Source organism: Saccostrea echinata, unplaced genomic scaffold (genome assembly GCF_033153115.1).
Source record: "Saccostrea echinata isolate AGI-Se365-2 ecotype Australia unplaced genomic scaffold, CSIRO_AGI_Sech_v1 ptg000023l, whole genome shotgun sequence".
Lineage (NCBI taxonomy): Eukaryota > Metazoa > Mollusca > Bivalvia > Ostreida > Ostreidae > Saccostrea > Saccostrea echinata.
Genome location: NW_026889772.1, coordinates 11,842,019 through 11,859,114, shown reverse-complemented (window position 1 = coordinate 11,859,114; position 17,096 = coordinate 11,842,019). Strand labels below are relative to the sequence as shown.

Here is a 17,096-nt window from a genome sequence, read left to right as displayed (position 1 = left end):
CATTCGACAATTTCAGGGAAATGCTTGCACATTAATACAGTAAAGTGAAATTATTTAAATGAATTATATTGTTCTAAACTTGGTAAAAAAAAAAAACAAAACAAAACATGAACAGTATATAGATATATTTCTTTCCTCATAGGAATGCTGGAAACTGTTAATCGGAACTCGCACTGACTATTGTTTAGCACGTGTATGTAACATTGCAGTTCGCATATAATTTGAAAAGAGTAGTTATTAGAACTTATATTTCCGACATTAAAATTTGTCACGTTAAACTCTCAAATGACTCAGCTTATAAATAGTTTTCTTGATACTATTCAAAAAAAGATGTCGCTTTAGTATTAATATATAACTTAACAAAATTAATAATAATAAATAAAATAAAATAAAAAACGATTAAATATATTCTGCTTTACAATTTAAATTTTTTTTGTTCATTCATTATTTTCACCTTTTGCGAAATAAAAGAAAATACTTTCATAAATGTACATACACTGCGGGATTTTAATTTGTTTTTTTTAAAGAGGGAATTTCGCAAAATTCCTGTTCGGGGAGATAACTCCCGTTTGTTTACGATACTAGTTGATCGATGATTTAACCGCGGCGGGGACAGGTAGGTGATGAATTTCCCGCGGAGGGAACGCGGTTTACCTGTCTCACCTGGTCAAATGTGTTTATACCGCGACGGGGCGCGGGAAATACGGGATCCGCGTTGCCTGTACTGCACATGTATAGTCAATCAGATTAGAAATACAGCGACTATCAGAATTTCGGGCCGTAAAAAAGATCTGATTTTGATTAGATTTCAGGTGTAGGCGTATGTGTGTGTACTGATGGGTTAGTTAATTCATTCAAGATTTATTATTATTGTTCGTTTGGACGAAGGCTTCATAAAAAAATATACACACTGCTTGTACAGGTACACATCAATGAATGTTCAGATTAATTCAAAAATCGGCGGACATTAGTTTATTTTAGTTATCTAAAGGCAATTAATGTTATTTCCAGAGACATTTTTATTTTCTGTTTTTTGTCTCGGATTTTTCTTTTTTGTGATTTACTGGTATACAAAGGCCTGTGTTTTAACAGCTGTTCATAAACGCTGTCAATTAATATATGATCAGAGAAAACGAGACATCTCCCGGTAATTCATTTCTTATGGAAAATATATGGATTGACATCTTAGTATTTACCTGTGTTATTACGATGTTACAAACCGTGATGATGACTGGCCAGGAGGACCACCCGTTATGAAAACAACTCATGATCAACTCAGCGGACCTATAATTGACTTTAATATATGCTGTAAATCAATAAAATCATTTCAGTTTAACCGATATTTTATTGCAAAGATAATGGGAAAAAAGACTTGGGATTTAGAATTTTTCTGAATTTCAAACGCTCGATATGCATATATTTGGGGCGCTCTTGCATATGCACTTATAAAACGTGCATGTTCTGTACTTGCATGCGTGTACATTGTATGTATCCGTAAAACCTTAAGAGAACTGATAAATGTGTTCTGATTTTCAGAAAAAATAATGGGAACCTATAAATAATTACATGTTTATCATTTTGTTCGCATACAATAACAAGTTTAGTAGAAAAAAAAAAATTGTTCAAGGTTAGGTGTCTAATAAATTTGTAATATTCAAATACAGTTACGCATGTATGTCTCATTCTACATATTTTGGAGGCGCGTGTGAATGTGGGATTTTGTATTTCCATACGCTCGATATGCATATATTTGGGGCGCTCTGTATATATACAGTTGTACATTTTAAGGGCGTCGACAAAAGAACGTATATTAGATTACATACATGTACATTTCAGTTTCAAAAGTTCCATTACTAGTAGGAATTAATTAAGGTTACATATTTTGAATTTTATTATGAATAAAACAGACAATTAACTCGATATCGAAAAATAAATTGTTTATAAAAATAACTATGCAACTTTCCTGTAATTCAGCGAATAAAATATTAAATAAAATGCACTAGCGATTTAATCAAAGATATTATGAAATAATCTGAAAGATTCAACATATTTGTCCACTCATGACTTAGTTTACAAAATGAATTTGGAATGGCCATTCTATGATTTGTTTTGTGTATGACTACATGTAGGTCGCTGGATCACACACGCCGATTGATCCCCGGTGACCTCCTTTGCCACGCGCTATCGAGGGAGGTGTTACATAATTGTAAACACACAAGGTGAATCTTAATGGCTGTAAATAGTCTATGCTTCAAAGTTATGTTTTATTTTCTCAGTATATTGTTTGTTTTTATATGATAAGAAGAAAAGGTTATCTTTTTTCCCCTTTTTTTAGTAGACTGGTTTATTCGACTTTGAAAAAAATGAAATAAAACGAAAAGTTGTCAAAAAATAACTTGGAAATAAAGCACAAAACACTTCAAGAACCTTATTCTAAAGAATATTAGCATCTAATGTAGCCAGATTTATTATTTATAGTAAGTTTATTTTAATTACACGCATGAAGAGCTCTCGTTTACTTGCTGAATTAAAACAGTTACCTGTATATGGGTCAAGCTTCTGGCGCATTTAAAACACAAGACTCGAACAAAATAACATTTTCATGAAATCAGTAAGATGTTAAAGAACAACTTTTTTAACGACAGCCATTTCGAAATATTTACCGTTTTTGAGTTATAAAGCAAAAACTTTAAAGGGCTCCAGATCCCTAGTTTGAGGGACCAGCCCCTTTTTAGTGGTGTCAAATGAAAGGCCTAGAAATTGTGCACAACTTTTATTCTACATGTCTTATCAAAATATTTTTAGTTTTAAAGATACAAAGGAAAATATGTCTAAATTTTCGCTCTTTTAGGCGTTCTAAATTTTGACCCCTAATTAGCGCCATTTTGAATACAGAAATCGAAAAACAAAAACCGATGTGCACAACTTCAATCCCTCTATTATCTAAATTCGGTAGAATTTCTGCTCCACCTTTTGTAGTCTCGGAGCCTTTGTCTGGAAATGAAGCCTAATAAATTTTCATTTAAAGGGCAATAACTCAAAAGCGGAAGTGACTTTTTGAATTGTTTGACAGCATTCTGATAGAGTTTTGTAACGTCTATAAACTCTGCAAATTTTAGCAAAATCCGTTGAGAAATGAGCGAGATATGAGGTCTCAAAGTTGGCGTCTAGGAAAAAGAAGAAAAAAAAAAAGAATAATAATCTTAACCATCAGAATCAGTAGAAGGTCTTCCGTTGGAACGGAAGACCTTAATAAACTTCGGGTACGGTGGACATTTTTGTTTGTTTGGGAAGAAGTGCTGAGTAGAAAATAGCTTGTGTAATTTGATTGGTGTAAAATAAAAATGCCGATTTTCTGATAAACTTCTTATTTGGGTCGTTTCATATTTTATATGAATTAAGATAATCAGTTTAGAGTCTGTGAAACAGATAAGACCTACAAAGGCGAGACTGTTTATAAATATGGGAAAAAAAACTTAGGGAAGGTCGGACTCGGGACTGCTTGAAATGATAGGCATAAAATTCAAAAACGTATTTCTGTGGGTTGAATTGAATACGACTAGCATAAATCAAATTCCAAATATGCATTTTAAAAAGAGAAAAACCTGACAAAGAAAACTTTGATAATGATAAAAATGATATTTAATAACATTTAGAAGTTTTGACTTCAACAAGGGAATGTGAAGAACTTTAGATCCACTTCACAAAGGTGTTGCCATCAGTTGTCTCGAATCACTCTCAGGGGTATTTCAGTGATCGGCGTTAATTGCACTTTTATTGAGTTCAAGCCAAAGCTTTACCGGACGAGTTAAATTTTCTTGCCATGACAATTCGTTATATATCGAATTCAACTAAGTCCTCCCCCCCCCCCCAGCCCCCTGGTTCAGACACCTTTGTAGTTCGTAATATGAATATACATTTGCCATTTTCCGAAAAAGTGGTTGTACTGAAAAGTACATGTACATGAAGCATATGAGCCACAGGCACTTGTTTCTGTAATAAACTCTTTTTAACTCATACCTAATAACAAACTGAATAACACATTTTTATACTATGGGTTTAAAAATTATTGCAGAAATAAAGTAGTAAATAATTATATATAAATATTACTTCTATGAACCTTGCATTCTCCCGGAAAATGTTATCCTGTTGATTTTGAATACTATGCACATTCCTTTAAGTTCCGGTAATTTTTTTTTGGTCGGGTACAAATCAAATGCAGGTGTCGTTGAAGTGACAGCTGGTGATTTTCAGTGATGGCAGATGATGTCGAGAGTAAAGTTCTGAGATACAAGTCCCGCTTACAGAACAGCACAGATGAAGAGAAGGTAGGCTTAGTATTAACATAGAATTTAACTGATGACTTGTAGTTTCGATTAGGCCTAGCGTGTGAACTTGGTTAGATCACAGGCACTGGAAATTAATGTAAATATATACAATGTGCATGTACATATTAAAAGAAGATTTTAGTGAAGTCGCCAATTTTGGATCGTCTCCAATTCCGGATTTCTGGCATATGCCAGATGATGTCGAGAGTAAAGTTCTGAGATACAAGTCCCGCTTACAGAACAGCACAGATGAAGAGAAGGTAGGCTTAGTATTAACATAGAATTTAACTGATGACTTGTAGTTTCGATTAGGCCTAGCGTGTGAACTTGGTTAGATCACAGGCACTGGAAATTAATGTAAATATATACAATGTGCATGTACATATTAAAAGAAGATTTTAGTGAAGTCGCCAATTTTGGATCGTCTCCAATTCCGGATTTCTGGCATATGCCATATTGTTTAAATTAAACATGTTAAAGTACAAAAAACTTAATAATACACTAGTCATGAAGAATTGTTCTTTCTATCAATAACAATGAGAAATCAACTTTAACAGAGCATCCTAAAGACGAAATTATGAAACACGTGCATTGAAGATGGGGATGTTTACACTTCATTGACAGGCTACTTTCGTTTTCGTTCACTACAGCATGGCTGATATAAAGTTGTAGACAGGCCCTCGCCACAGTAAGAGTGCCTCCCATATACCTGCAATATAGCAGAAAATTGCAGAATTGTTCGGAAATGATTTTGGAAGAAATAAATTAAGTTGCATTGAAAATAACTATCAAATTAATCATAACAAACCTTTTTGAGATTGTGGATACCTTTCAACCAAAAATTTAATCCACATAATAGAAGAATTCAACACTTTTTCTCAACGTTTTTTACTCACTTCAAATTTACATGCCATATTGACATTCGGAACTCTCTGGATTTTTCATAGTAAATGCACTGAGTAAGAGTAATCGCCTGTCTTTGCTTTGCTACATTGCCAATACAATAGAACACATTCTATCGTTAAACCGGGTCCTTAGGGCATTTATCATTTTAACGATAGAACATTCTATCTAAGTATGGCATATGCATTCAGTTTTAACTCAGAAATCATTCATAATGATCACTGCTCAAATAAAATTACACTGATTAATAAATCAAACTGTAGCAGTTTCTCCAATTGCAGTTTATGTACCTCATGGTGTGAAACATGTCAAAACTCAATTTAAAAAATGTAGTGGCAAATGTGTAATTATCTGGAGTTTTAAAAGTATTCAGGGAAAATATAAGAAGAAAATTGTGTTCATCTTCAACTTTAATTGTATTGCATTGTATTTTTATCTTCATATCATTTTTATTCTGAATCCTTATTGTTATCTGTATTTAAGAATAGACAAATTTCACATTCTTATAAGTTATCTCCTTTTGTTTGCATAACACTCATTTTTCTCACTATATCCTTTATTACTTACCTGTAAATATTCTCAACCTTCAACACTACTGGACCATTTTGATCTGTTCCTGAATTGCTATAGTATGGGGCAACATAAAAAAAAATAATGAACATACTCATACAGATTTCATTTGTAAAACGTTGCCCCATAAAGTTGGTAATGTCATAGAGGGAAAAAAGTGCCTTAAGGCGGTTGACCCCAGTTTGACCATGCCAAGGGCGCAGACAACGATGCGCTAATTCATGAATACCTCTAAGAAATTATTTATATATACAATATATAGTATTTTCATTGCATGTATTATATAAAATATAATCGAAATATCAATCAAACAAGCCTAAGGGATAGATGAAGAAAAGAGTCCTCCTACTGAGAGAAAAATCACAGATGATTTTGATTTTTTATATCTGTTGTATTTACAAGTCTTAAGATTTAGATTAAATTGTTACATGTTTTGTTATTATTATTTTTTTTAAGAAATGAGGTCAACTAGAAATGATTTTTACCCATGATGCAGACAAATGAGCTATGTATCTAGTTTTTAATAGTGCATGATTTGCCTTACAGAAATATTGGTATGGAAACGATTAGAAATGAAAGAAAAGGGCTTCCTATTGACTGCATCATGCCCAAGACATTCTTTGCAAGTTACTTTTGTAGTAATATTGTTCTCGTTACAGTTACAAGAAACATTGTTTAAGATAGCAGACATCCCTATCACAGTGGATATTTTGCAGGTATGTAATACAAAAAAAAGTTTATTATATACAATGAGTATTCATACAAGGTTTTAGATACTTCAACTGATAATTAGCTCGCCTGAGCCGAAGACTCAAGTAAGCTTTTCTGATTGAAGAGTGTCCGGCATCCATCTGTTGTGTTTTGTTTGTCATCTATAAACTTTTCACATTTTTTACTTCTTCTCAAGAACCGCTTAGTCAATTTCAACCAAACTTGCCACAAAGCATCCTTGGATGAAGGGGATTTAAATTTGTTTACAGGAAGTGCCATGCCCTCTTTCAAGTCAATCAAGTGGAAATAATTAAGAATTCATGAAAATTTAGTGGCATCTTTAAAAAATCTTCTTTTCAGGAACCACAAGACCAGAAAAGATGAAACTTCATTACATACTGTAGATTCAAATTTGTTCATATCATAACCCCCGGGGGGTAGGTTGGGGCCACAACAGGGGTCGAAGTTTTACATAGGAATATATAGGAAAAATCCTTTAAAAAAATCTTCTTAAGAAGAACAGCTAAGCCATTATTAGTCATATTAATAGAGAAGCAACCTCAGTAAGTGTGGATTCAAGTTTGTTCAAATCATGACCCCTGGTGGTAGAGTGGGGCCACAACAGGGGATCAACATTTTACAATGAAATATATAGGAAATACCTTTAAAAATCATCTTCTCAAGAATGACAAAGCCATTTTTAGTCATATTAATATGGAAGTATCCTCAGGTAGTGTAGATTCAAGTTTGTTCAAATCATGACCCCTGGAGGTAGGGTGGGGCCACAACAGGGGATCAAAGTTTTACATAGGAATATATAGAAAATATCTTTAAAAACCATCTTCTCAAGAAAAGCAAAGCCATAATTAGTCATATTTATACAGAAGCAAGCTTAGAAAGTGGAGATTGAAGTTTGTTCAAATCATGAAACCTGGGGTAGGGTGGGGCCATAAAAAGTGATAAGTTTTACATAAGAAGGACAGTGAAGAACAGAAGGGCCATAGTTTTCTCATGTGAGCATTGTGGCCCCTAGGCCTCTTGTTTTATTTACTTTCTCTGCATGTGCTATTAATAGTACAGTACATGATTGTGTACCTAATTGAATCAGAATTAAAATCCTAAATCTTCATCTTAAGATACTGAAATGAAAACAAATTTCTTATTTAATGCTGAACAGAAGACAAAAATTGGAAAAGTTGTTAATGGACTCAGAAAAAAAGGTGGGGACTTGGGAATTCTTGCCAAAGACATTGTCACAGAATGGAAGGCTATGGTGGCTCGTGTACAGTCTAAAGAAGAAGAGGAGGAGAAGAATGCTCACTCTGACTCAGAAAAATCTAATTCCAGCCCAGAGGAGGAAAATAATGGAGGAAGTCCCGAGCATTATTATCTAGAGAAGGATGACAGTCCAATAGAAGAGAAAATAAGGTCACCTCAGGAGAAATATCGAAACAAAGAGGTCAACAAACACAGAACAGATAGACATTCATCACAGCGATCGTCCTCACATAGTAAGGCTAAAGGAGAAAAACACCGTGAGTCAGAAAACAGGTATAGTTCTAAAGAGAAAGATGGTCGACATTCATCAAGCAAAGAAAAAATAAAAAAGGATGAAAAGAAGTCAGAGGAAAGTAAAAAAAAATCATCTGGAGATGGCAAAAAGTCTTCAAGTACTGATTATAAACAATCTAAGAGTGAGAAATCTTCTACTGAACAATCTGAAGTGAAAAGTGATAAGAATGTGGAAAATAACAAGATTCATAAACCTCATTCCAAGACTAAAGAGTGTGAACCTAATAGTAAAAGTAAAAAGGAAAGTAAACACTCAGAGACTAAGCACTCTGAAAGCAGAAATTCTAGTAAAGACCATAGTAAACACTCCGATCATAAACATGGACATTCTTCAAGTCATAAAAGTGAAAGTAGACAGTCTGGGAGTAGGCACTCTAATAGCCAGTCTGGTAGTAAGGACACAAGCCACAGTAGACATTCAGACAATGGTCACTCAGGAAATCATGCCAAGCATTCTAGTAGTGGCTCAAAAAGTAAAAACCATGATGACAAGAAATCTTCTAGTCATTCATTAGATAACTGTGATAAAATCAGATGTGATACAAAACATTCCAGTAGTAAATCTAGTGATAAAGACTTAACTGATGTCAAAAGGTCAAAGCATACATTATCTGAAAGTGAGAGTGAGAATTCAGAGGAGGATAAAGAGGATAAAAAGCAAAGCAAAGTGTTGGGTCAGTGGGACGGGCTGAGTTCTGATGTGGAGATGGACGAGGAACCTGGAGGTTTCTTTTTTAATGATGAATATGTGGACCATGAAGCCCTGTTGAATGAGGCCCTGAGTAAATATCACATGGGACCTCCAATTTCAGCTCCTTCTAGCAATTCAGATAAAAAGTCCCAGGAAAGATCTGCAGGGGAAGTGGAAAAAGATAATTCAAATAAAGAAAAGTATTTAGATTCTAATAAGAAGAGAAAGGATTCTGATGATAAAGAGAGGAAGGAAAAGAATAAAAAGGGTGATTCAAAGCCCCATTCATCACATAAATCAAAGTCAAACTCTAGTTCAAAATCGAGCAGTCACAAGCATGACAGAGAAAACAGAAAACGGAAGCATGACCAGGATGAAAAATCAGAATCCAAAAAGTCTCGTTCCAATCCAGAGAGCACAGAGGTTGTTTCTTTTGAGGAAAGTATTGCTATCCCTGTCAAAAAACCCAAAGCTGATCCAAATTATGAAAAACTTAAATCCAAGTTTAAGATAAAAAAGAAGGGAGAAGCTTCTAAAGAATCCAAACCCAGAAATGAGAAGTTAGTGAGTGTGAAACCGGAGACAGAGAGCAGTGATAAATTGAAGGTTCCTGTTCCAGGATCAAAGGTAAGAACAGTGTTTGATATAGATGTAACTTTCTTCAGCTATCTAGTTTAAAAATGCTGTATTGGACTTGGATTTTTTCATGCCAAGAAAGATTTGTCTTTTGATATTTATAAATAAAGGCTTTGTGTACTGAACTATTTTAATATAGTTGAAGCTTTCTGAAAGAGACCTTGCTGGCCTCATGCGTAATAATGCTGCAACCACCTATCGCAACTTTGAGGAGCTTCCATCTGCGACTACTCAGTTTGATGACTCTCTTATTGGACAGAAAAGCTATGCCAAGACCCAGGTGTACTCAGGAAAGAGGAATAATGCTGTCCCAAAAGTCTACTCACTTCAGGAAATCTGCATTAATCTTCTTATGAACTACATTGACAGTAAATATTGTAGACTTGTCAAGTTTAAAGAAATGATGTATCCAAGTTTACATTGTCAAGTTGACTTTCTAGTTGTAATAGATTTTGGAAGAGTACATACTGGGTAATTTTTTTTAAAAATGAAAGTATCGAAAAGTTTGTTGAATGAATGCAAGTACCAGTAACAGAGTCACCTTGGATAAAAATATTTATCATGAAAACCAGTGTTTTCAAATTAAAGTACTTGTATACTGTGGAGTCATTTTAATTCTTGGGGAACTTATTTGCGTGGATTGCTGAAATTTACAGATCCCGGTGTTGTACAGTGTAATTCTGTGGGCTTATATATCTTTTTATAAAAGGATCTCACCTATATTTCAGTATTTGTTTAGATTGTAAAATTGTGGGTATAAGGGGTATATTTTTCATTGAAATCAGAAATCCATGAAAACTGAACTCCTAGAAAATGTGATGATCCTACAGTACGTCTACTGAGGATGTAATTATGTAGGCATCAACATAACAAATCTTATCCTGAAACATTGATATTGATTTATAAAGGGCATTAAGTCAATAAGGTTTTCCCTGAAACATTGATATTGATTTATAAAGGCATTAAGTCAATAAGGTTTTTCTAGGTATTGAAGCTGTTGGTAATTCTGTACCATTCTACATACTTGAACCAGTGCTTAAAAAATGTACCCCTGCCCAGCTGTACAGGATAGAAGACTACAACCCTGTGAGTTATATTTGATTACTTTATACTGATAATTTTTTGCCCCCATTGTATTTTCACCCCTTTTACCCTTATCATCAATGGGCAAATTCAAAACGGGCCAAATTCAACAGAGTTATATCTCTTTTAAATACACAACTGTGCCTGCATGTGTGAATTCAGAACAGAGTGAAATTATTTGACAGAGTGAAAGGGCAAAAATTACCCTGTATACAGTAAATCTCTGATATTCAAAGTAAAATACCTGTATGGACAGATATCAGCATTTAAATTGTATCATTGTAGACATTACAGCAAAAAAGCTAATGTACTTTACATTGTATTTTTTCAGCATTTCTTGGAGGAGAGCGATCATCTCTGGAAGATACACTGTGAACGAGAATTCCGAGATTCCAAGCCGGACGAGTTTGAAACATACCGTGAACTATACCTGGTACAGAACCCTTAAACAATGTATAAAGTGATCAATGATAAAAATACGGCAGACAACTCATATATACAGGAAGCACTGCCTGTTGTTGCTATCAATGGTTTTCAGGGCATTTTCTCTATGCAGAGGTCTAATCATGAATAACAAAGTTGAAGTTTTTAGAGCAGGTCCATTCCTAAGTTACTATAAGCCTTTGGTGACCAAACATACATGGAAGATGTTCGGTAACTAGATATATACACTGACATTAATGTGGATACTGCTTCTAACGTACATTTTCCGGATCATGTTAAAGATTTAGAATAATGTCCAATCCAAAATAACAATAAGTCTATGGTGACTAAACTTGCATGGCTGATGTATCTACATGTAGGAATGCTCCCTACTAGACTTGCTTCAGATGCTGGATCTGACCTACATTCTCCAGATGAGTGAACAAATTAAAGTATTTGGAGCAAGTCCCAAGTAGCGGTGTATAATTCATAAAGATGTGAATAGGGGTTATGTCTACAATTTACTGACTTTTATTTTGCAGTAAAATATCGATATTTCCCCATTTTCCACTTTTTCATTTAAAATTCTAAGAGTACAGGACCTGAACCAAGTAGGGTCAATTAAACTCTGAAATGATTGCTAGGAATTCAGAAGGGCCTAATACTTTAGTATTGACTTATAAGTTAGCAGTTTCTTTGTTGCTGAGGTTTTTAATCAAAATTTAAAATGAATTATCAAATTTGCCAGTAATCAGTTTTTTAGTACATGAATTATATATGGTAGTATTTCTTCTGAATTTTGAATTAAATCCTTTGGAAATTTATTTTCAGAGGAAGTTTGATGAGAAAGAAAGAAAGTTTAAAATGATTAAGGATAACATATCGCAATCTATGGCAAAGGCAGCACCAGGTAAATACAATGTATATGCATATCACATGTTTACTCCTTTATACAGTGGATATAGCTCATCAGATATCGTTTTTTATATCCACAGTTGTGACGTCACAATGGTTTTTTGTGTGAATTTGATCAAGTCAAATATTGTAGATTTGCATACACAGTCAAACCTCATTATCTCAAACTCGATGGGACTGAGAAAATACTTAGAGATATACGAGGATTCAAGATATTAAGGGTAAAATACTGAAAGAATAAGTTGTTGGGACTTGCAAATTAGTCCGACATATCCAAGGTATTTGAGAGATACAGAAAGTCAACTGTATATACAAAACTGTGTAAAATTTTAAAATTTCCTACATTCAATTTGGGTTTCATCAACAGAAAAATTTAGATTCAAATTGAAAATTGGTGGAAATATGAAGTTGCTTACTTTTTCGAAATAATTTTTTTTTCTAATCATAACTTGAAAAAAAAATTGACCTTATTTTAACAATTAGCCATCACAGAATTAGGAATGATTTATATGTTACAGTAATATTTGCTGTTAATTATTGTTATCTTGTTGTCATGTTGCTTGTTATCTCAAACAACAAAAAACTGAAAATTGACCAATTTCCCACTGTAAGTACAGATACATTGCAATGTGTTGTGTATACATTGTTGTTTGTACCAATTAAATCATAAAAGAGACTTTATTATTGATTTTTAAATTTATTTTTAACTCTTATAAATCTTATTCATAGAAAGGACAGCTAAACTTGCCTATGTAGACAGTTACGTCAAACCTCCACGTGAGGTTCGCAGACAACAGTTGAAGTACGGAACTGCTGGACCATCATCAGGAGAAAGATCCAAAAAGTTTGCACATCTCATGGATCCTATAGCTATTGGAAGGAAAGAAAAGGAGGAAAAAGGTAGACTTTTTTCTCTTTTTTTTTTGTCTTTGATTTAGTAGTACCGAGGTAGGTCCTTAAGATCATCAGGGGGCTGGGAATTAAGACAAGCCAAGGGCATGGTGACCCCAGGAAATGTTTATGACATTTACAAACTTATACATATTTAAGTAGTAAACTACTGCACCATCCTTGCAAGCCAGGGGTCCTGAGTCAACATGTTGCCGTTGGACCCCTGGCATATTTCATTCAATATTTGTGGATTGACTGTAGCGATGTCTTTCGGAAAAATTACAAATCTTGATTGTTTTTCTTATCTCTCAACCAATATTATTAAGCCATTCTATGATAAACAACTTGTAACATGTGCATTTGAGGTGTCAACTGAATCCTTATCTAACTATTTATGAAAGCTTTAATTTGACGAATATTGAATGAAATATGCCAGGGGTCCAACGGCAAAGTGTTGACTCAGAGCCCCTGGCTTGCAGGGATGACTACTGCACATGTATGTATCTTTATAAGTCTACCTGGTAACTAGTTTATATGTCAGAACTGTTTTCTAATGAATGAATTAGTTTCATTTGTCCCGTTACATTTTATTTCAGCTGTAAGGCAGAAAGCTCCCATGATGCAGAAAACCATGATGATGATCAAGAAAATGCGGAGATAAAACATCCAAGACAGATTAATTATCTTCTCTAGGAGGAATTTAGCCCTAAAATAACAGATTAACAATCTTTTAGAGATATTTGTAAAAACTTGTGAAAATAGTTTTCCGAGTCTCTATAATTTTTTTTTGGTGCTATAGTAAACTTTAAAACTACTAGATACAAGTAGTTTTTGAACAGCTGATGTTAATGTTTTTGAAGCATGCTTGAATTCTTGATCCCAAAGAAAAGAAATGCTTTTGTAAGTTACTTGTGTAACATAAAAAAACATGATTGTACAAATTTGTAAATTTATATACATGTATGCACTTGTAAATATCTAATATATAATGTTATTTTACTGATTATATAGCATCAGTATAAAATCATTTCATATTGTCTACCAATCAGAAAAACTTAGATGATTTTAATTGTGATCCAAAGGAATCACATTTTCTGAACATGTACATTGTATTTGAATAACTTGAATCAAATTATCTGTACATACACTTTAATTCTATTAGTTAGGACTAAGAATTTTTCATCAATCAGAATCTCTGTAAAAATGAAAGACAAAAAGTAGTTGACATGCTCTTGCCTTACTTTGGTAGGCACTGACACACATGTCTTAAGTGCTGCTGCAAAATTGATGTGCTTGAGACTAGTTTTAGCATTTATGTGTCAAACTCTGTGAGGATGTACAGTGCATTCAAAATCCACTTAGTTAGAAAGTTTAAAAAAAATTGATACTGATATATAAGATTTTTTTAAATTAGAAAACTATATTTGTGCATGGGTGTCTTCTGTCCATTCTGGATTAAATTTTGATACAAGGCTATCCCCATTCTTCTCTTGGTCATTGATTCTGCAAATAAGTTTACTAATCACCATTGATAAACTTTAATAAGTATTACACCAATGTCCACCAATTTATAAGTCTATCCTGATTCATGATTCTGTATTTTGTTATATGCAGACGGTAATTTAGCTCACATTTAACACAGTAGCTGCTATTAACCACTGACCACAATGAAGGGCAGGGCCTTGAAGCAATTCTGTTGTTTAAAGGTACATGTACCCGGTAATAAATGAAATTTAGGCATTGTAATAACTCAAGTATTGCCTACATGCTTCCTATGGTGGGTTGAGGAATATCATGATTCTTAGACCAAACAAAAGTGAAGGTCAGGAGATACGCAGTATTAAACTTCATCACTTTATAACACCAAAAGTTATAGACAAAAGTGAAGGTCTAAGAGAAAGGTAGTAAAAACTCATGCAATCTCGCCTTCCTTTTAAACATCTAAGGTCATAGACAAAGATGGTCACAGCTGTATAAAAATCTTTGTCACACTGAACTATTAAGAAACATATTCATTCTAAGAATACTTTTTGTAATTTGGAATTTTGATTGAACTAACAATTTTGTAAAAATAAAACGACTGTAAAAATAAAGAGTTATGTATTACATGTAGATAGTTCACATGAAACCAAGTTCATTTGGAAAAGTCCATGGTCACAAAAATGAAGTAGTTTAGTTTTTGCCCAGAATGATAAGTAAATTGTGTATATATAATGATATTTGTTATTTTGCAGCCATATAACAAAGGATATTTAGAAACTGTCACAATGTGAGTGCAGAGGTCAAATAAGATTACATGTATGATATCAAATTTGTTCTATTTTGAGTGGATCTAGTAAGAAATGGTAGTCTCAGTACAAATTAATAATAATATGTGTATATTTATTTACAGTGTATTTCAATTTGTTGATTTTCACAAGTTAATAATGCAATATATGTATTTATAGCTTAATTTATTTACAATGTATTTCAACTTGTTGATTTTCAATTTTGTTGATTATCATTTTTGTCATGTTTAATTTTATCTGTTTATGTGTATATAATCAACTATTCATGACAAATTTGATGTGTATTGGAATTTTTTTTTTCCCCAAAAAGAGTATTCTTATCAAATTCTGGATAAAATACAGAGTGAACACTTTAATTACTGGTGCATGTACATGAATTATTTTCCTGTATGGATTGGCTTTTGTACATGAATTATTTTCCTGTATGGATTGGCTTTTATATAAGATGTTTTTGAAGATAGCCATATATTGACTGTGGTGTGGGATAGAACTTTATGGTATTAAATTATGGAAGTTTTACTGATGATGCACAACAAAATTAAAAGTTTTTTTTTAAACCTTATAAATATATCATTTTTGTGTATATAACTCACAGAGATGTAGAAGACTGTAAAGTTAACATATATAGATTAGTGCACTCAAAAACTAGCAAAATCTTCTACTTTGTCTGATTAGTGCATTCATAAATTAGTTTGTCACATGTTGATGATGCTGATTTCTGCAAACTAATAATGCTGCACTGGGCAGTGATGGACAACACAATATATGCACAATATATGGATATGACCTACATTTTCTGGATGAATGACCAAGTTAAAGTTTTTGGAGCAGATCTCATTTCCAAGTAACATTAAGCGATGTGTTATGATCATATATTTATTTGAGAAATTGAGAAAATGAAAGTAAAATTGACAAATATAACAGCAATTTAGACTTAGTTTAAAGGAAGTTTTTAAAATATTTTATATAATTTTTAGCTCACCTAAGCTGAAGGCTCAAGTGAGCTTTTCTGATCACATTTTGTCCGTCATCCGTCTGTCCGTCTGTCTGTGAACTTTTCCCATTTTCGACTTCTTCTCCAGAACCACTAGGCCAATTTCAACCAAACTTGCCACAAAGTATCCTTGGGTAAAGGAGATTCAAGCTTGTTCAAATGAAGGGCCACACCCTCTTTCAAGGGGAGATAATTAAGAATTAGTGAAAATTTGGTGGTATCTTTTAAAAATCTTCTTCTCAAGAACCACTGGGCTGTAAAAGTTGAAACTTATTTGAGACCTTCATTACACAGTGTAGATTCAAGTTTGTTCAAATCATGACCCCCTGGGGTAGGGTGGGGCCACAATGGGGGATCAAAGTTTTACATAGGAATATATAGGAATAAATCTTTAAAAATCTTCTCCTCAAGAACAACAAAGCCTCAATTAGTCATATTGATATGGAATAATCCTCAGATAGTGTAGATTTAAGTTTGTTCACATCATAACCCCAAGGGGTAGGGTAGGGCCACAATGGGGGATCAAAGTTTTACATAGGAATATATAGAAAAAAATCTTTAAAAATCTTCTTCTCAAGTACAACAAAGCCACAATTAGTCATATTGATATGGAATCATCCTCAGGTAGTGCAGAATCAAATTGTTCAAATCATGACCCCCGGGGGTAGGGTGGGGCCACAATGGGGAATCAAAGTTATACATAGAAATATGTAGGAAAAATCTTGAAATTGTTTTTCTCAAAAACAACAAAGCCACAATTAGTCATATTGATATGGAATCATCCACAGGTAGTGTAGATTCAAGTTTGTACAAATCATGACCCCCGGGGGGTAGGGTGGGGCCACAGTGGGGGATCAAAATTTTACATAGGAATTTATAGCAAAAAATCTTTAAAAATCTCTTTCTCAAAAACAGCAATGCCACAATTAGTCATATTGATAAGGAATCATCCTCAGGTAGTGTAGATTAAAGTTTCTACAAATCATGACCCCCAGGGGTAGAGTGAGGCCACAATGGGGGATCAAAGTTTTACATAAAAATATATAGAAAAAAATCTTAAAAAATCTCCTTCTCAAGAACAACGAAGTCAC

The 17,096-nt window shown here is 33.4% G+C and overlaps 1 protein-coding gene across 1 annotated transcript; it reads left to right on the top strand.

Moving 5' to 3' along the window:
- Positions 1-4,231: 4,231 nt before the first annotated feature.
- On the top strand, positions 4,232-15,577 carry LOC133191200 (transcription elongation factor B polypeptide 3-like). The gene is made up of 9 exons (XM_061326936.1): positions 4,232-4,328; positions 6,461-6,517; positions 7,690-9,402; positions 9,551-9,779; positions 10,397-10,497; positions 10,826-10,927; positions 11,749-11,827; positions 12,562-12,732; positions 13,320-15,577. Exons 1-9 carry the CDS (start codon positions 4,257-4,259, stop codon positions 13,382-13,384), a joined length of 2,589 nt encoding a protein of 862 aa, XP_061182920.1. The 5' UTR covers positions 4,232-4,256; the 3' UTR covers positions 13,385-15,577.
- Positions 15,578-17,096: the final 1,519 nt, after the last annotated feature.

Coding starts and splice junctions, on each gene's coding strand:
- LOC133191200 (XM_061326936.1), top strand. CDS start 4,257: ATGGCAGATGATGTCGAGAGTAAAGTTCTGAGATACAAGTCCCGCTTA. Junction 10,498..10,825: donor GGATAGAAGACTACAACCCT/GTGAGTTATATT, acceptor GTATTTTTTCAG/CATTTCTTGGAGGAGAGCGA. Junction 11,828..12,561: donor TATGGCAAAGGCAGCACCAG/GTAAATACAATG, acceptor TCTTATTCATAG/AAAGGACAGCTAAACTTGCC.